This window comes from Camellia sinensis, chromosome 7 (assembly GCF_055761805.1).
Source record: "Camellia sinensis isolate YWXY chromosome 7, ASM5576180v1, whole genome shotgun sequence".
NCBI lineage: Eukaryota > Viridiplantae > Streptophyta > Magnoliopsida > Ericales > Theaceae > Camellia > Camellia sinensis.
The window spans coordinates 69,769,184-69,794,410 of record NC_138967.1 but is presented as its reverse complement, the minus strand read 5'-3'; the positions used below and the strand labels follow the sequence as shown (position 1 = coordinate 69,794,410).

Below are 25,227 nucleotides of genomic sequence, written 5' to 3'. Positions count from 1 at the left end.
ATGTAGTACTTCCAGGGTCGGCCCTGAATTCGTCGGGGCCTAAGGCGAATTTTGGAAATGGGGGCCCTTTTATATTGAAAAAAAATTCATGAATAAAACGATAAGTTACAATTTTTTTATTTGTTTGTAATCATAAAAAAATTTACTTACACATATAATCATTAAAATTATAAATAAAACAATTTAATAAAACAAAATTAGAACAAAAAAATTAGGAAAAAATTATTCAATTAAAATTGATAAAGACCTAGGTAAAAACATTTGAGCAAAATTATTTATTCCACTAAAATCTAATAGATAAAGAAGGTAAAAAAAAAATAATAATAATAGGGCCTATATATTGTATGTATTATTTTTCTTGAGCCCAAACACTTTTTTTTAATATATATTTTCATTTTAATAAATATGGACCAAACTACACTTATAAATAAATATGGAGTAAATCATACATGGACCCAAAAAAATATTTTGGGGCCCTTTAAATTGATCCTAAAACCAAAAAAAAAAAAAAAAAAAACATTGAGCCTATAATATTTTACCAAATTTAGGGGCCCAATGTTATATATGTTTATATGTTTTACCAAATTTAGGGGCCCTATTGTTTTTTATTTATTTATTTATATATTTTCATTTTAATAAATATGGGCCAAACACATTTATAAATAAATATGAGCTAAATTATACATGGGCCCAATAAAACATTTGGGGCCCTCTAAATTGATCTTAAAACCAAAAAAAAAAAAAAAAAAAAAAAGTTAAACCTATAACAATTTTTTAAACTTGGGGGCCCTATTTTTGGGCCAAAATATGGGACCTAAGGCACAAGCCTTACCTGCCTTAGGGCAGGGCCGGCCCTGAGTACTTCCCTATCATCTTTGTATTATATTCATTAATTTCATATATTATATGAAAGTTTTATTCGTCTCGATCCTTCAATAAAATAAGGATCAAGAAAACAAATTTGATAGGAAATTGATTCTAGACTTAATTATTGAAAAAACAAAAATTTCAAAGAGAGACTTTAGAGATGGGATTGAAGAAATACTATAACGAATGACAGCCTCATAAAAAAATTAAAAAAAAAAACATAACAATGATTTAATGCAAATTATTTTTAATAACTAATAGAAAGAATCTCAAATTATTACCATTTATAAATATAGTGAAGAAAATTAATTTTGTGAGATTTTTGTGCTACCTTCTCCCATGTAGCCTTTATTATTTCATTATTAATACTATTCTCATTCAGAGCGATATTTTTTTTTTTTGTTTTTTATAATCTTTATCATTTGGTAGATAATAACGAATAATAAAAATTATCAAGAGAATGTTAAGAATTTAATAGGAGATAAGAAGTTATAGATAAGGGCATTTTATAAGATAAAAAATTTAAAATAAAAAAAGATAATATGTGATAGGAGAAAAAAAAAAGAGTAAATCAAAATAAATATTTAGATATATATGTTTTTGATAGATGTATAGATTAACAAATCATATTTTTAATTTTTGATGGATATATATGTTTTTAATTTTTTGAAAATCAATTATTTAATCTTTATCTTTATCTATAGGCCACGAAATTAATCTTTATAAATTATTTATCAATTTTTACATGTTTATTTATCTATAAGTTATGAAATTATTTTTTTAAAATAATTTTTTAAAATTTTATCTTTATCTATAGGTCATGAAATAAATTTTCATAAATTATTTATGAATTTTTAATATGTTCATCTATAATGAAATTAATTAAAGTACGAAATGAAGGGGAAAAAAAAGAGAGACTAATTTTGTTTTTTTTTTTAAAAAAAGAAATCAATTATTTAATCTTTATCTTTATTTGTAGGCCATGAAATTAATTTTTATAAGTTATTTATCAACTTTTATTTGTTTATTTATGGGAAGAAATTTTAAATTATCTATAAGTTATGATATTAATTTTTTTAAAATTAATTTTTTATTTTTTTATCTTTATCTGTAGATTATAAAATTAATTTTCAGTTTTTATATGTTTATTTATATGGAGGAATTTTGAAATTCAAATCTTTATCCATAAGTAATGAAATTAATTTTAATTTTAATTAATCAAACAAATAAAAAATGAAGAAAAATAGAAAACATGAAAGGCAATCAAAGAAGGTTGCCGCGTAGGAAAGAGAGTGTTTTAAAATTATGAGAATTTAAGAATAAATATTTGGAAGCTTTTGACAAGACAACTACGTTTGGTTATATATATAGTATAGATACTAGCGGTAACCCGTGCGATGCACGGAAAAATAGACTATATATATTTTGTGTGATAAATAAATCATTTGATATGCACAAGAAATTATTAATTATAAAAATTGTTGAGAATAATAGTATCACAATCACTTGATAACATAAATAACTTGTATCAAAATAAACTAAACAAAATATTAAAAGAGAGAAATTCTATAAGCTCGGAAAAGTTATCATAAATTTACTTGGACTTTTAAATCAGTGGTGTATATTATTATTATGGGATCAAATTATGAATAAATATCAACTTTTAAATATAATTTATAAGTAGTTTTTAAAAAAATTTAATCTAAGTTTGTTGCCTTGCTTATAAAAAGACCTTCTCAAACAAATCATTAATTGATTATATTAGTAACTTTCTATCTTTGATTTCCTCTATCAATGACACACTCATATCATATCAAAGTATAAATCATTCTCCATAATTTGAATAATACTTGCATAGTTCCTACGTCATTTTAAAAAAATTAATCAAGATAAGAATGTCATAGTATTATAAAAATTATATAATAGAAAAGTTTTAATCCATTTTATTTATAAAAAAATGATAAAAAATTATTTGAATTGTACTTGAAAAATATAACAAATGATAGCTTTAATCATTATATACCCAAAAAAAAAATTATATCGATTACTCAACGAAAAAATGGTCGAATACAAATAGAGTCATGAACATTGAATTAAATCATATGGGCTCTAAATTGATAGTATAATCTAGCAAATCAACTAATAATAACATAGAGATATTGACAAATATGTAGTACTTCCAGGGTCGGCCCTTAATTCGTCGGGGCCTAAGGCGAATTTTGGAAATGGGGGCCTTTTTATATTGAAAAAAAAATTCATGAATAAAACGATAAGTTACAATTTTTTTATTTGTTTGTAATCATAAAAAAATTTACTTACACATAATCATTAAAATTATAAATAAAACAATTTAATAAAACAAAATTAGAACAAAAAAATTAGGAAAAATTTATTCAATTAAAATTGATAAAGACCTAGGTAAAAACATTTGAGCAAAATTATTTATTCCACTAAAATCTAATAGATAAAGAAGGTAAAAAAAAATAAAAAATGATAGGGCCTATATATTGTATGTATTATTTTTCTTGAGCCCAAACACTTTTTCTTAATATATATTTTCATTTTAATAAATATGGACCAAACTACACTTATAAATAAATATGGAGTAAATCATACATGGGCCCAAAAAAATATTTTGGGGGCCTTTAAATTGATCCTAAAACCAAAAAAAAAAAAAACATTGAGCCTATAATATTTTAACAAATTTAGGGGCCCTATGTTATATATGTTCATATGTTTTACCAAATTTAGGGGCCCTATTGTTTTTTATTTATTTATTTATATATTATCATTTTAATAAATATGGGCCAAACACATTTATAAATAAATATAAGCTAAATTATACATGGGCCCAATAAAACATTTGGGGCCCTCTAAATTGATCTTAAAACCAAAAAAAAAAAGAAGTTAAACCTATAACAAATTTTTAAATTTGGGGGCCCTATTTTTGGGCCAAAATATGGGGCCTAAGGCACAAGCCTTACCTGCCTTAGGGCAGGGCCGGCCCTGAGTACTTCCCTATCATCTTTGTAATATATTCATTAATTTCATATATTATATGAAAGTTTTATTCGTCTCGATCCTTCAATAAAATAAGGATCAAGAAAACAAATTTGATTGGAAATTGATTCTAGACTTAATTATTGAAAAAACAAAAATTTCAAAGAGAGACTTTAGAGATGGGATTGAAGAAATACTATAACGAATGACAGCCTCATAAAAAAATTAAAAAAAAAAACATAACAATGATCTAATGCAAATTATTTTTAATAACTAATAGAAAGAATCTCAAATTATTACCATTTATAAATATAGTGAAGAAAATTAATTTTGTGAGATTTTTGTGCTACCTTCTCCCATGTAGCCTTTATTATTTCATTATTAATACTATTCTCATTCAGAGCGATATTTTTTTTTTTTGTTTTTTATAATCTTTATCATTTGGTAGATAATAACGAATAATAAAAATTATCAAGAGAATGTTAAGAATTTAATAGGAGATAAGAAGTTATAGATAAGGGCATTTTATAAGATAAAAAATTTAAAATAAAAAAAGATAATATGTGATAGGAGAAAAAAAAAAGAGTAAATCAAAATAAATATTTAGATATATATGTTTTTGATAGATGTATAGATTAACAAATCATATTTTTAATTTTTGATAGATATATATGTTTTTAATTTTTTGAAAATCAATTATTTAATCTTTATCTTTATCTATAGGCCACGAAATTAATCTTTATAAATTATTTATCAATTTTTACATGTTTATTTATCTATAAGTTATGAAATTATTTTTTTAAAATAATTTTTTAAAATTTTATCTTTATCTATAGGTCATGAAATAAATTTTCATAAATTATTTATGAATTTTTAATATGTTTATCTATAATGAAATTAATTAAAGTACGAAATGAAGGGGAAAAAAAAGAGAGACTAATTTTGTTTTTTTTTTTAAAAAAGAAATCAATTATTTAATCTTTATCTTTATTTGTAGGCAATGAAATTAATTTTTATAAGTTATTTATCAACTTTTATTTGTTTATTTATGGGAAGAAATTTTAAATTATCTATAAGTTATGATATTAATTTTTTTAAAATTAATTGTTTAATTTTTTATCTTTATCTGTAGATTATAAAATTAATTTTCAGTTTTTATATGTTTATTTATATGGAGGAATTTTGAAATTCAAATCTTTATCCATAAGTAATGAAATTAATTTTAATTTTAATTAATCAAACAAATAAAAAATGAAGAAAAATAGAAAACATGAAAGGCAATCAAAGAAGGTTGCCGCGTAGGAAAGAGAGTGTTTTAAAATTATGAGAATTTAAGAATAAATATTTGGAAGCTTTTGACAAGACAACTACGTTTGGTTATATATATAGTATAGATACTAGCGGTAACCCGTGTGATGCACGGAAAAATAGACTATATATATTTTGTGTGATAAATAAATCATTTGATATGCATAAGAAATTATTAATTATAAAAATTGTTGAGAATAATAGTATCACAATCACTTGATAACATAAATAACTTGTATCAAACTAAACTAAACAAAATATTAAAAGAGAGAAATTCTATAAGCTCGGAAAAGTTATCATAAATTTACTTGGACTTTTAAATCAGTGGTGTATATTATTATTATGGGATCAAATTATGAATAAATATCAACTTTTAAATATAATTTATAAGTAGTTTTTAAAAAAATTTAATCTAAGTTTGTTGCCTTGCTTGTAAAAAGACCTTCTCAAACAAATCATTAATTGATTATATTAGTAACTCTCTATCTTTGATTTCCTCTGTCAATGACACACTCATATCATATCAAAGTATAAATCATTCTCCATAATTTGAATAATACTTGCATAGTTCCTACGTCATTTTAAAAAAATTAATCAAGATAAGAATGCCATAGTATTATAAAAATTATATAAGAGAAAAGTTTTAATCCATTTTATTTATAAAAAAATGATAAAAAATTATTTGAATTGTACTTGAAAAATATAACAAATGATAGCTTTAATCATTATATACCCAAAAAAAAAATTATATCGGTTACTCAACGAAAAAATGGTCGAATACAAATAGAGTCATGAACATTGAATTAAATCATATGGGCTCTAAATTGATAGTATAATCTAGCAAATCAACTAATAATAACATAGAGATATTGACAAATATGTAGTACTTCCAGGGTCGGCCCTGAACTCGTCGGGGCCTAAGGGGCCCTTTTATATTGAAAAAAAATTCATGAATAAAACGATAAGTTACAATTTTTTTTATTTGTTTGTAATCATAAAAAAATTTACTTACACATATAATCATTAAAATTATAAATAAAACAATGTAATAAAACAAAATTAGAACAAAAAAATTAGGAAAAAATTATTCAATTAAAATTGATAAAGACCTAGGTAAAAACATTTGAGCAAAATTATTTATTCCACTAAAATCTAATAGATAAAGAAGGTAAAAAAAAATAAAAAATAATAGGGCCTATATATTGTATGTATTATTTTTCTTGAGCCCAAACACTTTTTCTTAATATATATTTTCATTTTAATAAATATGGACCAAACGACACTTATAAATAAATATGGAGTAAATCATACATGGACCCAAAAAAATATTTTGGGGGCCTTTAAATTGATCCTAAAACCAAAAAAAAAAAAACATTGAGCCTATAATATTTTACCAAATTTAGGGGCCCTATTTTTGGGCCAAATTTAGGGGCCCTATGTTATATATGTTTATATGTTTTACCAAATTTAGGGGCCCTATTGTTTTTTATTTATTTATTTATATATTTTTATTTTAATAAATATGGGCCAAACACATTTATAAATAAATATGAGCTAAATTATACATGGGCCCAATAAAACATTTGGGGCCCTCTAAATTGATCTTAAAACCAAAAAAAAAAAAAAAGTTTAAACCTATAACAATTTTTTAAATTTGGGGGTCCTATTTTTGGGCCAAAATATGGGGCCTAAGGCACAAGCCTTACCTGCCTTAGGGCAGGGCCGGCCCTGAGTACTTCCCTATCATCTTTGTATTATATTCATTAATTTCATATATTATATGAAAGTTTTATTCGTCTCGATCCTTCAATAAAATAAGGATCAAGAAAACAAATTTGATGGGAAATTGATTCTAGACTTAATTATTGAAAAAACAAAAATTTCAAAGAGAGAATTTTGAGATGGGATTGAAGAAATACTATAACGAATGACAGTCTCATAAAAAAATTAAAAAAAAAACATAACAATGATCTAATGCAAATTATTTTTAATAACTAATAGAAAGAATCTCAAATTATTACCATTTATAAATATAGTGAAGAAAATTAATTTTGTGAGATTTTTGTGCTACCTTCTCCCATGTATCCTTTATTATTTCATTATTAATACTATTCTCATTCAGAGCGATATTTTTTTTTTTTTGTTTTTTATAATCTTTATCATTTGGTAGATAATAACGAATAATAAAAATTATCAAGAGAATGTTAAGAATTTAATAGGAGATAAGAAGTTATAGATAAGGGCATTTCATAAGATAAAAAATTTAAAATAAAAAAAGATAATATGTGATAGGAAAAAAAAAAAAAGAGTAAATCAAAATAAATATTTAGATATATATTTTTTTGATAGATGTATAGATTAACAAATCATATTTTTAATTTTTGATAGATATATATGTTTTTAATTTTTTGAAAATCAATTATTTAATCTTTATCTTTATCTATAGGCCACGAAATTAATCTTTATAAATTATTTATCAATTTTTACATGTTTATTTATCTATAAGTTATGAAATTATTTTTTTAAAATAATTTTTTAAAATTTTATCTTTATCTATAGGTCATGAAATAAATTTTCATAAATTATTTATGAATTTTTAATATGTTTATCTATAATGAAATTAATTAAAGTACGAAATGAAGGGGAAAAAAAAGAGAGACTAATTTTGTTTTTTTTTTAAAAAAAAGAAATCAATTATTTAATCTTTATCTTTATTTGTAGGCCATGAAATTAATTTTTATAAGTTATTTATCAACTTTTATTTGTTTATTTATGGGAAGAAATTTTAAATTATCTATAAGTTATGATATTAATTTTTTTAAAATTAATTGTTTATTTTTTTATCTTTATCTGTAGATTATAAAATTAATTTTCAGTTTTTATATGTTTATTTATATGGAGGAATTTTGAAATTCAAATCTTTATCCATAAGTAATGAAATTAATTTTAATTTTAATTAATCAAACAAATAAAAAATGAAGAAAAATAGAAAACATGAAAGGCAATCAAAGAAGGTTGCCGCGTAGGAAAGAGAGTGTTTTAAAATTATGAGAATTTAAGAATAAATATTTGGAAGCTTTTGACAAGACAACTACGTTTGGTTATATATATAGTATAGATACTAGCGGTAACCCGTGCGATGCACGGAAAAATAGACTATATATATTTTGTGTGATAAATAAATCATTTGATATGCACAAGAAATTATTAATTATAAAAATTGTTGAGAATAATAGTATCACAATCACTTGATAACATAAATAACTTGTATCAAAATAAACTAAACAAAATATTAAAAGAGAGAAATTCTATAAGCTCGGAAAAGTTATCATAAATTTACTTGGACTTTTAAATCAGTGGTGTATATTATTATTATGGGATCAAATTATGAATAAATATCAACTTTTAAATATAATTTATAAGTAGTTTTTAAAAAAATTTAATCTAAGTTTGTTGCCTTGCTTATAAAAAGACCTTCTCAAACAAATCATTAATTGATTATATTAGTAACTTTCTATCTTTGATTTCCTCTATCAATGACACACTCATATCATATCAAAGTATAAATTATTCTCCATAATTTGAATAATACTTGCATAGTTCCTACGTCATTTTAAAAAAATTAATCAAGATAAGAATGTCATAGTATTATAAAAATTATATAATAGAAAAGTTTTAATCCATTTTATTTATAAAAAAATGATAAAAAATTATTTGAATTGTACTTGAAAAATATAACAAATGATAGCTTTAATCATTATATACCCAAAAAAAAAATTATATCGGTTACTCAACGAAAAAATGGTCGAATACAAATAGAATCATGAACATTGAATTAAATCATATGGGCTCTAAATTGATAGTATAATCTAGCAAATCAACTAATAATAACATAGAGATATTGACAAATATGTAGTACTTCCAGGGTCGGCCATTAATTCGTCAGGGCCTAAGGCGAATTTTGGAAATGGGGGCCCTTTTATATTGAAAAAAAATTCATGAATAAAACGATAAGTTACAATTTTTTTATTTGTTTGTAATCATAAAAAAATTTACTTACACATATAATCATTAAAATTATAAATAAAACAATTTAATAAAACAAAATTAGAACAAAAAAATTAGGAAAAATTTATTCAATTAAAATTGATAAAGACCTAGGTAAAAACATTTGAGCAAAATTATTTATTCCACTAAAATCTAATAGATAAAGAAGGTAAAAAAAAATAAAAAATGATAGGGCCTATATATTGTATGTATTATTTTTCTTGAGCCCAAACACTTTTTCTTAATATATATTTTCATTTTAATAAATATGGACCAAACTACACTTATAAATAAATATGGAGTAAATCATACATGGGCCCAAAAAAATATTTTGGGGGCCTTTAAATTGATCCTAAAACCAAAAAAAAAAAAAACATTGAGCCTATAATATTTTACCAAATTTAGGGGCCCTATGTTATATATGTTTATATGTTTTACCAAATTTAGGGGCCCTATTGTTTTTTATTTATTTATTTATATATTTTCATTTTAATAAATATGGGCCAAACACATTTATAAATAAATATGAGCTAAATTATACATGGGCCCAATAAAACATTTGGGGTCCTCTAAATTGATCTTAAAACCAAAAAAAAAAAAAAAAAAAGTTAAACCTATAACAATTTTTTAAATTTGGGGGCCCTATTTTTGGGCCAAAATATGGGGCCTAAGGCACAAGCCTTACCTGCCTTAGGGCAGGGCCGGCCCTGAGTACTTCCCTATCATCTTTGTATTATATTCATTAATTTCATATATTATATGAAAGTTTTATTCGTCTCGATCCTTCAATAAAATAAGGATCAAGAAAACAAATTTGATAGGAAATTGATTCTAGACTTAATTATTGAAAAAACAAAAATTTCAAAGAGAGAATTTAGAGATGGGATTGAAGAAATACTATAACGAATGACAGCCTCATAAAAAAATTAAAAAAAAAACATAACAATGATCTAATGCAAATTATTTTTAATAACTAATAGAAAGAATCTCAAATTATTACCATATATAAATATAGTGAAGAAAATTAATTTTGTAAGATTTTTGTGCTACCTTCTCCCATGTATCCTTTATTATTTCATTATTAATACTATTCTCATTCAGAGCGATATTTTTTTTTTGTTTTTTATAATCTTTATCATTTGGTAGATAATAACGAATAATAAAAATTATCAAGAGAATGTTAAGAATTTAATAGGAGATAAGAAGTTATAGATAAGGGCATTTCATAAGATAAAAAATTTAAAATAAAAAAAGATAATATGTGATAGGAGAAAAAAAAAAGAGTAAATCAAAATAAATATTTAGATATATATGTTTTTGATAGATGTATAGATTAACAAATCATATTTTTAATTTTTGATAGATATATATGTTTTTAATTTTTTGAAAATCAATTATTTAATCTTTATCTTTATCTATAGGCCACGAAATTAATCTTTATAAATTATTTATCAATTTTTACATGTTTATTTATCTATAAGTTATGAAATTATTTTTTTAAAATAATTTTTTAAAATTTTATCTTTATCTATAGGTCATGAAATAAATTTTCATAAATTATTTATGAATTTTTAATATGTTTATCTATAATGAAATTAATTAAAGTACGAAATGAAGGGAAAAAAAAGAGAGACTAATTTTGTTTTTTTTTTAAAAAAAGAAATCAATTATTTAATCTTTATCTCTATTTGTAGGCCATGAAATTAATTTTTATAAGTTATTTATCAACTTTTATTTGTTTATTTATGGGAAGAAATTTTAAATTATCTATAAGTTATGATATTAATTTTTTTAAAATTAATTGTTTATTTTTTTATCTTTATATGTAGATTATAAAATTAATTTTCAGTTTTTATATATTTATTTATATGGAGGAATTTTGAAATTCAAATCTTTATCCATAAGTAATGAAATTAATTTTAATTTTAATTAATCAAAGAAATAAAAAATGAAGAAAAATAGAAAACATGAAAGGCAATCAAAGAAGGTTGCCGCGTAGGAAAGAGAGTGTTTTAAAATTATGAGAATTTAAGAATAAATATTTGGAAGCTTTTGACAAGACAACTACGTTTGGTTATATATATAGTATAGATATTGAGTGTGACTGTGTGTGAGTGGTTGTTTGTGTTTGTGTCAGAGTCAAAGTGAGAGAGTGAGAGTGTTTGTGTGAGTGCATGTGTTTGGCCAAAAAGCGTGGTTGGGAACTACGATTTCAGCAGAAACAAATTTTGGTCAAAAAGCATGGTTCAGAATAGCGAGTTCAGAAGAAATTTTTTTTTGGATAAAAACGTGATTCAGAAAAGCGATTTCAGAAGAAATTCTTTTTAATTAAAAGCGAATTTTGTAACCGTAATTTCTTAATCAAAATCGCATTTTATAACCATAATTTTTTAATCAAAATCGTATTTTGTAACAATGTTTTTAAGACTTCTAAGATTTTACGCGAGACAGGCGGATAAATATTAAAATTGTGGTTGTGAACCAGGATGTAGCTTATTTTGGAAACTTTTTCAAAACTGGCTTATTTTTGGGAATTGAATTGTTAATTTGGCTTATTTTGGGAAATGGCCCCTTCTTCTTCTTCTTCTTCTCAGTTCTCAGATTCCGAAACAAAAACCCTAGCTTCCCTCTTCTCCTTCTCCAGTTCAGACCCGACGTGGTTTTCCTCTTTTGTTCTGTTTCTATACATCCATTCAAACCCCTGATTGCTTCGCCCAAGGAGAGACTGAAGCCTATTATTGATCACAAAATCTTCATCAATATCCAGCTAATGGTACTTTCCAATCCCTCCCTCTCTTCTTGCAATTTGATATCTTTCTCCTTGTTTCTCTGTTTGTTTGCTGAGAAAATGCGCAGGAAATTGTAAAATTGGCACCCCAACAGTGCCATTCTATTTATTTTCACAGAGCTGTTTCAATCTAACGGTTTTTTTTTAATTTATTTTATGATTGGTTTTATAGCTTTATGTTTTTTCTTTTTTTCTTTTCTTTTTTTTTCTTTTTTTGGTCTGGTGCAACTCTCTTTTGTGAATTAAGCGAAGTGAACAACAAATCGGAACAAAACTTTTAATGATGCTGTTATTTCAGACATTAATTTCTGTACTTGTAATTTTAGATTGCATTTTAGGTTTTTTTTGTGTTTGGGTTGCTTGTTATATGCATATATGGACCGTGGTGGCTCAAGGGTTACTTGGCTAGGGTTCGAGTAGAAGAAGGCCCAATTATTATATATTCAGTGTACAATGTGTATATACATCAAAAAACTGTAGTTGAAATAGTTTTTGAAAATCGAAAATGTAGCCAAAAGTTTTCTCTCTATATAAATAAAAAAGAATATTAAAGTCAGATCATATCACTACTGAAATAAACCATCTGAGAAAATCAGTCAAATCAGCCAAACAACATTTATCCTTGAAAACAAAAAAAGGGTCTCATCATTACTTTTACATTAAAAAAACAAAAAACAAAAAACATCATTATTAAAATTATGTTGATTGTGAAGATTAGGGATATTGGTATGAATTTTAAATAAGTAAAAAAAATATAAATTATGGTGTAAAAAATTATTAAGAGTCCCAATTAAATCTTTCGCCCTTGGCCTCATATAGGGTTGGGTGGCCCCTATATGTGAATGTATTTTTGTAAAGTGGTGGTCAAATTCTTCCCACATGTTTTTTGCATGTGGAAGATTTTATGAAAATGGGTTGCCATGGTGAGTATCTAAGAGATGATGCCTGCCATATTAGCGTTGGATGCATATCGGAGGTAGGTGCAGAGGAGGTTACAAGCACCGTTAAAAATTGAAGTTTGATGGGGCCATGATTGATAGTATGCATATCAGAGGTAGGAGCGGAAGAGGTTACAAGCATGGTTAAAAATGAATTTTGATGGGGCATTGATTATGGACTATCGAAAATTTAATCTAATCTTATTGCCATTGTTGTCAAATTGTGAGTTGAATCGTGAATCGTTTTTGCTAAAATAGTGAATTATGAATCACATCTAAAAATACACACTTAGTATTTAAAATGAGAAAAAAAATATATCAATATAACTAAATTGTATGTGTGTATATACATATAAAATCGCATTATATTGGTCCTTTTTCTTCTTCTTTTTTTTTTTTCATTTTTTCATTTTCTTTTTCTTTTTACAAAAACAACGTTTTATGCATTATGTAAACAAAACTGAATCGTAATGACTCGAAGCAAATTGCAGTGAATTACTAAATCACAATTGAATCATAAAATTCACTCAATTTAAATATTCAATAGCACAAATGAAATCATTTTAGTTGAAACTTGTATTCAATCGTATGAATCAAATCGTGAATCGTAAACAACCATGCTTATAGCTATGCCTGCTTCACACTTCTTCCTACAACTGATGTATTGTCATATAATATAGTTGTGCATACAAACACAAGTATGTATGTACAACATACCGATAGAAATTGAAAATCTTAACGAGATCAAGTAGAGCTTTCCCACTACTTATTAGCAAAATTTAGTTGGGTGCTCATATCAGTCAACTAAGAAACTTATTGTTTTGTTGCAAGAGAGGTTGTTTAGGAATTCCATAAGGCAATTTACTACCAGCCTTGATGTGTCTTGCATTTACTACTTTAGTTGTATTTTCATGTGCCAGTTGCAAGTTTAAAATACAATATAATATTAAAATCTAATGTTTGAAGGAGAAGAGATTAATAAAGTATAAATCTGCATTGTTTTTCTTTTATCATTAGATCCAAAGAAAGTCAATAGGCTATTTTAGAAGTATTGGCACACTACAGTTTACTATGGTTAGCATAAGAGTTTGTTACTAGTATTTGCTTGGTTTGTGGACATGCACACATGTGTGTTAGAAAGAGTGAAAAAGAGAGGATGGATGTATTAAAATGACCTACACTATTTATCTTTATGGACAATCTCTTTCATTTATCTTTAAGAGAGTAATGCTCATGTGTGTTTATATAACTATATGATAATTTCATGGATGTATTCGTGAGTGTGATCATATTACTGAAACTACAACATTTAACTGATCCAAATATTTGTTTGCTCAGGCTGCAAAGATCCTTGTGAATTTGATTGTAATGGGCTCAGGGATTTTAGCTAGGGCTGTTGTTCAAGCATACCATCAAGCACTTACAAGTAAGTTTATTTGATATGTTTGGTTCCATTTTTTAGAATTATTTCTCCAAGAAGTGATTTGAAAACTCTATTTTGAAAAAGGATCTTTGTTTGGTTTTCGAAAAAATGTATTATTGCAAATTCAAGTTTCCCTCCAATTTAAGGAGAGAAAATTTAAAAAAAAAAAAAAAAATATATTGTCACATGAAAAAATACTCTCATGTTAGTTTTATATATATATATATATATATGTACATGCTATATATGTATGAAAACATAATTTTGTATGTATCCATTTATGGGTACATATCCTACCATTCAATGTGTGACTTTATCATAAAATTTCCACTCATTTCAACCATAGAAAACGTAATTTTTTTACAAACTGGCATTAAAAAAAAAAAAATCGTAACCAACTTACAAACTTTTGCAACATCAAGTACAAAAAATTTGGACATTTTCTTATGCCAATTTTTGACGATGTTACACATGTTTGTGTTAATGTTACGATATTTTGTGATAAATTTTTTTTTTGCATAACATTTATGAAAATTTAATTCTATGTAAGAAGTATTTTAATGCCAATTTGTAAAAAAATTATGTTTTATATGGTGGAAATGAGTGAAAATTTTATGATAAAGTCACTCATTTAATGGTAGGATATGTACTCATAAATGGATACATACCAAATTATGTTTTCATACATATATAGCATGTACATATATATATATATATATATATATATATATATATATATATATATAACATGGGAGTATTTTTTGATGTGACAAATTTTAAAAAAAAAATTGTCTCCTTAAATTGGAGGGAAAGTTGAATTTGCAATAATGCATTTTTTTGAAAACCAAACAAAGATCTTTTTTCAAAATAGAGTTTTCAAATCACTTTTTGGAAAAAATAATTCAAAAAAATGGAACCAAACATAGTGCTTATTTCTAAGGCTTGTAATTGCAATTGGAATGCAATTTACGCTCACAAATATTTTGTATGTGGAAGGTTCTTTTGTGGTCTTGCAGCCAAACATTCCCCTTCCAACATGGTGTTATGAATTTTTCTTGGCAATGTTTTTATCCTATATGAGGGTGTGGATAACTCTAACATCTTCACATGTGTACAAATGGATAATAACGTGTACACTACACGTCAAATAGGGGACTTACGCGTGTCAGCCTTTAAGGATACGTGCCTGGGTAGCATACTCGGGAAAACTTGAGAAAATATTGGGTTATGAATTTTTCTTGGCAGTGTTTTTGTCCTGTATATCACTGGCCATTTTTCTTTAAGTTGTCCGAAAGCCTATAGAAAGTCCTAGAAATAATGGCACCGAGGCACTGATACACCAAGATGGTGGCAAGACGGAAGAGGGCAGGGTTCACCCTGTCTTGGGGAGGGCCCTCCAAATTAGGAAAGCCAGCTAAAGTATGCTTGAAGCTTGGAATGCAGAAATACTTTGGCCTATCTAGGAGAATCTTCTTCTTTGGAGGATAATGATGTGGTACAACAAGGCATAGAATGAACATAAATTGAAGAATATAGGCATATAGGAACTTTAATATAACTAGGAAATAGTTTTATTAGCTTTTTATTGTTTAATTAAGGTTTTGGTAACTTTCATCGTGCTGGAACTTCGGAGCTCTCTGCCATAAGTGATATATCATGATCGCAAATGTGCCAATGAAAGTTTTCGGCAAGAGAAAATTTGGGTCACCAAGAACTGAACTGAACTTCTCTCTAAAAACTACGAAGAGCACAAATGAAATGCTCTAGGGACTAACTTTCCTATAAGGGAATATACGGAAAGACGTGTGTTGGAAAAGTCATGTTGTTTCAAATTTTTCCTGTGCACCATTAAATATGAATGACATGACTGTTCAGTAACCCTCAAATGCCACAAAGGCATAAAATGCATGAACGAACTGCAGGGAAACACGTTGCTTCAAAGCCTCATAGGCTTGTGTATCATTGCCACATTTGAAATGGCTACTTTGACAAAGGAGATACACCAAGATTTGAACTCCATCGTTAAACTCTTTTTGCACATGCTTCTATGTTGTGTAAGGGGCATGCAAGCAGGGGAAAAATGTGAATATCTCTGACTTCTTCATGTGTTGTGTACACATGGATGGTAACATATACTTTACACGTCAAATTGGGAACTTATACGCATCAGCCTTTAAGAAGAACCATGCCTGCATAGTACATTTGGTAAGACTTGAGAATATATGCCCAAGTCCCAAAAAGGAGTTTTGTCTCACAAGCATGAGATACTTCATTAGATGATGACATGTACTTTACACGTCATATTGGGGACTTACACATGTTTGCCTTTAAAAGAAAATGGGCCCAAGTCCGAAAAGGAGTTCATGTCGTGCAGGCATGAGATGCTGCAGTGGTTAAACCTCGTGACTCAAGCAATCCACTTGACCTTACTCGTGGTTGTTGTATCATGTGACCTTCATTTCTGCAGTAATCATACTTCACCATTTCTCTAATATCTAAGTCAAGAGGCAGGACTTATGTATGTTAAAAGCTTTCGACAAAGGCACCCAGGACTCGGGGGTTATGTGGCTTGGTGGTTAGAAACAGAGGTGTTTCTCAGCATGACACCTTGCAGGTGTCATTGCCTTAGGCCAACTCTACTGATAAAGAGACCACACTGGTAGATCTCTTGAATGGATGCTTGGGGATTGAGGCAAATTCTAACAGATTGATACACTAACATATTCCCTGTCATATTCTAATAGAATTCTAGAATATTTTGAAAGTTTGTTACATGTCATGTGACCTACCCTTCATAAATAGGAGGTAGTATCCCATTACATCACATCAGATTTCCAACATCCCTAGCTCCGTAGTCTGCTTGTTTGATCACATCATATTGGGGATAATATTATATTGTCAAAGATATCAAAAAAAATGGAATATGTCAGAATATATAGAGATCCCATGATTTGTGCTTATCATGGGTTTTTGTATCTTTGATTTATTTATGTAGACGTAGGCCAATATTGGCCGAACCATGTTAAACCTTTGTGTTCTTTCTTTTATCTTTTCTGTCTCTATTATCTATCTATATTCAACTTTAGTGTCTTATTATAAAATTCAACTTGGTATTAGAGCCTACCAAACCCTAAGCATGTTTCTCTATGAAGTGCTTTCTCACTCCACATTTTTTTTTTGTTATCAAGGTGTTTCTCTCTCTTCCTTGTTTTGACCACTAGTTTGCTAATGTGGTAAGAAAACTTTGTGAATTTTACTTGTTTTGGGGCTGTCGCAGTGTTTGATGGCATTATTCTCTGATACACCGAGTTTTTCCGCTACTTCTCCACCCTTTTAGGGCCCCTATGTATGGGCGTCGTGCCTTTTTCAAGTCTAAGGCGTGCATCCCACACCGACTTGCTTTGACCAACAAAGAATCACTACTTAATTTTTTAAGTGAAATTAAGAAACCTTTAACAATGAAAACTAAGTCAAGGACCAGTCCATCACAACTGAGAAAATTCCGGGTTCTGGAACTTAGGTACAAGAGGGGAAGGTCATTGAATAATAGCACCCCTCTTGCTCAATCTGAAAATTGGCCTTTACTCACTTTCTATTTTATCATTTTAGTGGTTAATTATTCACATAAATTCATTTTAAACCCTAAAACCCTTAACTAATCTAAAACTATGTGATTTGAATAAAATGAAAATTATTTACTTTAGATTAAGAGAACAAAAAAATGTGGGCTTTATCAACCCATGGCCATAAACTCAACCAAAAAATAATTTTCGTAAAAAGCATTCAAAACATATAATTTTGCGTAGAAGAGTATAGAAACTTGCATTATTTAAAAGACAATGCAAATAGCTCACATATGTCAAAGAGGACAAGAAAACTTACCATGATGCCCACTTACGCTTTTTACATATAGAACATAAATAAATATGATCCTATCATACAACTAAACATGCAAAACATGAACCTAGGCCCGGTTTGAGGCTACTAAATGATGCTTATGCACAAAGTACAACTAACAAGTAGAAGCAAGAAAATAAACTAGCTAACATGATGATTCAAACCGGGCCATGCATGATTATTATATGACTAAAATAAACCTAAAACATGTTGTTTTGATTAAAAGAGGGAAAACATGCGAGAGGAAGGCTTGAAAGTGAGTAAACTAGATGACTACATGATGAGACGATGGTCTAGCACCCTAGCATGAAGGAATATTGGAAAACAAAAAGTTACTGAAATATGAAAGGTAAAGGTTTTTTTTAACCACCCCCCCTCCCCCCCGTGCGCTCTCTCTCTCTCTCTCTCTATAGATATATATGTATATGTGTGCGTAGATATATGAATATTTTGGGCTATTTATTTATTTATTTAAATTCTTTTAAGGAATTGTATTGTGAGGCTCTTACATAGATACAAAGAAGAGTTGTCAAAGCCGTTTGATTTAGAGGGAGGGGAAGGGGGAGGGGGTGGGGGTGGAAGGAATATTGGAAGGGGGGAGAGGGTAGGCAGTGGTGGGGAAGTGTGTGAGGTGCATGTGGTTCTTAATGGTGGCAATGGTGATAGTTGGCAAGAGGGAAGGATGAAGAGGAGGTGAGGAAACTGACAAAATTATCCCCCTTTCGTTAAGATTAGTTAATAGAGATGGACAGATGGTTTTGATTTGTAGGGGTTCGAACCGTGGAGAGGTAATAATGGACAGAATCAATGGTAAGGTGAAACTTGAGAACGGTCAGCCTGAGAAGATGAAGATAGAGATGATGGGAGAGAATCCATTGGGTGAAAAGTAAGGCAAACAGAGTAAAGAGACAATGGCAGAATATCCTTAACTCAACCACTACCCTCACTCGTGGGTGAATAGCCTCACTCCAGCATGAATTAGGGTTATGAATATGGGTGCCTATTTGGGGGCCAAGCAAATGAATGATGTTGTCACGTGACCTTTGGGACCACAGGGGAATATTTGTTTCTCATGTTGTCCAGTCGAGACAAATGCAACATTCTTCCCCCCAAGTGGTTTTGAGAGTAATCGGAGTTCGAGATTCACAAATGCGTAGACGATCCCTTACTTTTAGCCACCAAACCTCATGTTCTCCAAACATCCTGACGAAACTAGTAGAACATAGTCTTGATATCAACCATACTACTATCATGAGGTTAGAGTCCGAGAGGACTTCCCAAGTCTTGCCATTTCGATGTTGGGCGGAAATTTTATTTTGCTTGTATTTGTTAATAGGGACTTGATTGTGCTTCCCATCTTCGAGAGAGTCACATTACTCATTCTCGGAACCTATCCTAGGGCCTTGGTTTGGTCAGACCCATTTATAGAAACAAGTTTTGAATAGGGGCGAATGGCTGGCCTTTCTATCTTCGAGAAAGGCTTAATCGCCGTGTCTCAAAAAAGCTATATGGGGAGCCTTGGGATATTTGGCTCCTTTGTAGGATGCAAGTTTTGGATAGGGGCAAATGATTAGCCTTTCTATCTTCTACAGAGTCGCATTGCTCAATCTTGGAAAGCTATTCGGGAGCCCTTGGGGTATCTAGCTCCTTTGTAGGACGTGGGTTTTGAATAGGGACCGTTTGGCGCCATTCCTATCTTCGAGAGGAACTTAATCGTTGCGATTTTGGAAAATTGAAGCTATCCTAGAGTCCTTGGCCCTTTTCAGAAGCACGAATGATGAGGTTTATGTGTTTCTCAGCCATTGGGTTCTTCGAGAAAATTACATCCTGAGAGATTTATATCCGACAGATTTTCCTCTATGAGGACTTTGTGGAGACCATGACTTAGAGGTTGTAGTCCATGGCCTTGGGCTCGTCTTTGAGCCCTTTATCTTTAGGACATTTATATCGTCCTTTCTTTCCACTTCTTTCTCGTGAGGTTTTTTTTTTTTTTAAAATTATTTATTTATTTATTTAATGTGAGAGTTTCTTTTGATTCAAACTGCGTTGCTCCGCAGACTTTGCATTTATGAAGGACTTTGGTTTTTCTCTTTATTCTTTTCATGACAAACTTCAATTTTTGAATTAGATTTTTCCCCTCTAACACGATTGATGCCAATTTCAAAATTAGTGTTTAATTTGAAAATTTTAATTACAACACAGTTTATATATTTATTAGGGTAAATTACACTTTGCGCCCTTGCATTTTATACCAAATCTTATTTTGGTCCTTACACATGAAATCGTGATAGTCAAGTGTTGATGTTCCCTTCTGTTACTTCATTATTTATGTCTTTAACAGAATGCAGTCATGTGACAAGCATGTAGGGCAAGAAAAATCATCCACATTTCCCACCAATACATATTTTGTCTTACGTGATAAGCACGAGAGAGTTATATAATACAATATATATATATATATATATATGTTCATATGCTGGAAATAGGGATGAAGAGAAAAAAATAGAGCTTTTGAAATAAAAAATGCAGCAGAGAAATCGAAGAGAATGGAAGAGGAATAGACGAAATATTGTGTTATTGTGAAAAACAGAGTTTCATGATTTCAATTTCTACAAAATCTTAGTTCATCTCTTTAATTATTCACAATATGTGTTTTGTTCTAGTCGAATACAGTCATAATTTAATGTAAATTTTGAGACGAAATGTCTATATGCGGGAAATGGAATGATTTCCCTCCTTTGCCCACATTTCGTAGTCATATGCTTGTCACATGACTGAATTCTATTAAAAACTTAAACAATTGACTAACAAAATGGTGACATTGGTGCTTGACCAGAAGTGTAGGGGTTGATTGTCACAATTTCATGTGTAGGAACCAAAGTGAGATTTAGTGTAAAGTGCAAGGGTGCAAACCGTAATTTACCTTATTTATTATGTAATTTTCCTTAATAGTTTTTGATGTTATTAATTTCAGATGCCTCGAAAACTGGGGTTGCTCAGGAGACGATACAGAATGGTGTGCGTAGAGCAAGCAAAATCATGACAGAGCAAGAGGCAAGACAGATTCTCGGCATCACTGAGCGGTCGACATGGGAGGAGATTGCGCAGGCTAGTGTTTTTTTGTTTGTTGGTTTTTTTTTTCTTTTTCTAGTGAATTTCGTTTGTGGAGTATATTGTATTTGCATTTTATTAAACGAATTTCTTCAACCTGTGCAGAAGTACGATAATCTATTTGAAAATAATGCTAAGAATGGGAGCTTTTACCTCCAATCAAAAGTTCACAGGGCTAAAGAATGTTTGGAACCTCTCTATCAACACAAAGATCAGGGTACTAGTACCTGAGACGAGAATACATCCCTGTTTGGTATATCATTTTTTAAATTTTCGTTTTTCATTGAGAAATTTGGAAACACTCATTGGGTTTCATATCATTTTCATTTTTCATACGAAAACAGTTTTTAAAATAAAAATTTCATGAAACAATTTGAAAGTATTTTCTTTAAAATGGGTGTTTTCAGAATAGTTTGTCAAACAAGTTTAGCACAACGTGGTAGATGGTGTCAATCCTGGAGGACTCTGATATCTTTATTTTGTTTTCGGTCTTTTTAATGGGAGGACTCAGAAATCCTCAATAAAATAACAGTTGTACTCTGTAAATTATGAAGCAATAGGATTTTTTTTTTTTTTTTGAACTCAAAGCAATAGGATTTTATCCAGCTCATTTCTCTCTCTCTCTCTCTCTATATATATATATATATATACACAGACCAGTAAACCGATCAAACTAGACCATACGGTTTGGTCTAGGTGTTTTTAGAGGATGGTTAGGCTCCGGTTTTAAGTAATTGAGAGCCATTGATTACAATTCATTTTTGGGATTTAGGCAAAAAAATTTGAATAATACCAAACTAAATCATTCCCTCTTTATAAGATTTTTACACTACTATGTTATTGAAAATTGCATTTGTGTAATATTTAAGTATATAATATGAAGAATTTGGTCTTTATAGATTATTGGAAAGTTGGAGAATATTATGAAAATTTGTATTTATGTTTGTGAATTTTTTAAGATGCTTTTATATATGGAATTAAATTTTGATTGAATTGAATTTGTCGATACAGTGATAAATTTTCTAGTTTAGAACTATAGAACTGAGCGAGAACCAAGTTAGTGTTTGCTTAGTTTGATCCCAAAAGTTTATTTATGGTTTGGTTTCATTTTTTCTTCGAAGCGCAAAGACCAGTTTTGTTCATGGTTTATTTTAAAATTAATCCAAGCTAGTTTATGAACATCCCTAAATTAAAAAAAAAAAAAAAATGATATTCACACTATTTAGCCCCTCAAACTTTTTGTTGTTCTTTTACTCTCTTAAAGGAACGAGAAAGGTTTTGGAGTGTAGGCTACAAATGGTAAATTTATGGAGTAAAATTTTATTGTTGGAGTTTAATATTTAGACATTAAAGGTCTACCATTATACTTGCTATTACTGTACCATGAAATATTTATAAAAAAATATTGAAATGATACGTTTTGCATAGAAGTATTACTGTTCAAGTTAACATGATGGAAAACCTTTATACTGTGTTTGGTTAGGGGATTTGGGGAGGGATTTGGAAAGGGAAAGGAAAAAAATGTGTGAAACTATGTGAAATGTAGGTATATTTTTTTCACATTTCACCTACCTTTTCTATTTCCCTTTTTAAATCCCTCATCAAATCCCTCAACCAAACACAGCATTATGATTACTAAATAAAAATCTTCTTTGATAAAAATGTTTCAATATGAGGCCTTGTATTGGGTTGCCTAATGTAGTGCAGAAATAGCAATCAATTTGTAATATGTATCAATCCCCAACGTTCGATTTTTATTTAATTATTTTAAAAATGTATATATTATTGATATAACTCAACGTGAACACAATTTCTAAAAGATGAAAGTGCAAGTGCAGGACAATATCAGAGCAAAACCATCCCAACGTTTGATTCATCATAAAAAAATTCAATAATGATTCATTCCTGTAATTTAGGACCTCTAATTGAGCATTAATGAGGTATAAATACATAAAAAAAAAAAAAAAAACTACGGTCAAAATATCACATCAATAGGTGGGGTCTATCCCCTAAAACTCCCAAATATTTTTCTAAAAATTAGGGTAAATTACAAATACTTCTCTTGAGATTTGATTAAAATACGAATTGCTTCCTATGATTTTGAAAATTACATTTCACCTCCTGAGATTTTTAGTTTCATAACAAATCGTCCATTTTATTAATAAATTATCAAGTCAATTAACAGTTTTCAATGATGTTAAAAATATGATTCAATTAATAATTTAAGTAATTTTATTATTGTATAAAAGAGCAATTATGAATTTCATTTTTTTTAAGTTAATTATGTTAAATAAAAAATTCTAATAAAGGGGTATTTATAATTTTTTAAACTATAAGAAATAATCTGTATTTTAAGCAAATTTTAAAAGGTATATTTGTAATTTATCCCAAAAAATAAATAAATAAGGCAATCTAGTTTGAAGCGGTCGCCTTCTTTGACTTGGCTATCGAAGGCCCTGGTCGGCATTGTAACAAGCAAATCTAGAAAGAAAAATGACGTAGACCCCCAGTGGGGGTGCTGGGGGTCTTCCCTGATTGGCCAAAAAAATTGTTTTTTTTTTTTTTGGGTTTCAGCCAGTGGCAGGCTGCCACGTGGCACTGGGGGGGTCACTGGGGGTCGGAAGCATTGCTGATCTAGAAACTAGCTAGAAGGGGTGGGGTTGTGTACGGGTAGAGGATCCATCCCCTATCCTTTTTTTTTTTTTTTTTCAAGAAACTTAGCCCTATTTGGTTTAATTTTGAGAATCAATTTTGAAAGATGGTTTTTTTCCAAAGAGTTTGTAAAATTTAAAAATTTATTTAATTGTATGTTTTGAAAATAGTTTTGGGATGATTTATAATTTTTTGTATAGTTGAATAGATGAGTGAGAAAAAAATTTGATTAATTGATGTGTAAAATGTGAGAGAAAGAGAGAGGAAAGAGAAAAAATGATTGATTGATGTGTATGATGTGAGAGGAGAAAGAAGAGAAAAACAATTTTTAAAAAATTGTAAACTAAACAAGTTTTTTTGAAATTTTCATTTCAAAAATTGATTTGAAAATGTAACCAAACACAATGGTAGGGTTTCGAAATTCCCACAGATTTGCGATCAATTGATGCTGCGAGAGTCTCGAGAGTCACAATTTTCGAAAAAAAGTTAAGTTAAGCACTCAGGCAATTTGCCAGTGACTCTTGAGAATTGGAAACGATTGAAAATTGGATAATTCGGTACCATGGTTACGCAAGACAGTACTCGCATAACCGTACATGGTGGCCAAAGTTGCGCCACCCCAATCGTAATCTCTAATCTGGCCCATATCCACGAAAGAGGCCAGCAGGCAGATGTGGACCCTATTAGACCTATTCGCGAACAAAACGCTCTTAAATAATTATAACAGGAATCCTCTAGTATAGTGGGTAATCTGAATATGAGAGATCGGTTGGCGGTGTAGGAAATGGATGTAGAACCACTTGAATAGAACCAATCCCCTCTCATAAGGCGGAGCGATACCCAAGAAATGCCTCAGTGCATCATCTCGGTACGCAAGGTCAAGGTCAAGCAGTACAGGGAGGACACCGATTGGGAGGCCAAACATCATTGTGAAATCGTCTGGCATCATAGTCATCTCTCCAGAGCTGGGAAAACGGGAGGTGTCCGTGGTGTCCCACCAGCTCTCCATCAGGGCTGCAAGTAGACCATGAAAAACCCAAGTATCGTCCAAAGATGCTCATAAGGGGCCAAAGCCATACCTATCCACTGGAGTCCTAACGGTCACAGGAAAGGCCAGATCATTTAGCTGTACCAGATGTGGAGTCGAAGCCCCAAACAGAAGGGGAGCGCTCCTGCAAGAAAAATTGGAGATAGCT

The 25,227-nt window shown here is 29.0% G+C and overlaps 1 protein-coding gene across 1 annotated transcript; it reads left to right on the top strand.

Moving 5' to 3' along the window:
* Positions 1 to 11,685: 11,685 nt before the first annotated feature.
* On the top strand, positions 11,686 to 21,966 carry LOC114284341 (mitochondrial import inner membrane translocase subunit PAM16 like 2). Its single transcript, XM_028227238.2, has 4 exons — positions 11,686 to 11,995; positions 14,287 to 14,374; positions 21,243 to 21,376; positions 21,485 to 21,966. Exons 1-4 carry the CDS (start codon positions 11,993 to 11,995, stop codon positions 21,608 to 21,610), a joined length of 351 nt encoding a protein of 116 aa, XP_028083039.2. The 5' UTR covers positions 11,686 to 11,992; the 3' UTR covers positions 21,611 to 21,966.
* The last annotated feature ends 3,261 nt before the right edge of the window (positions 21,967 to 25,227 follow it).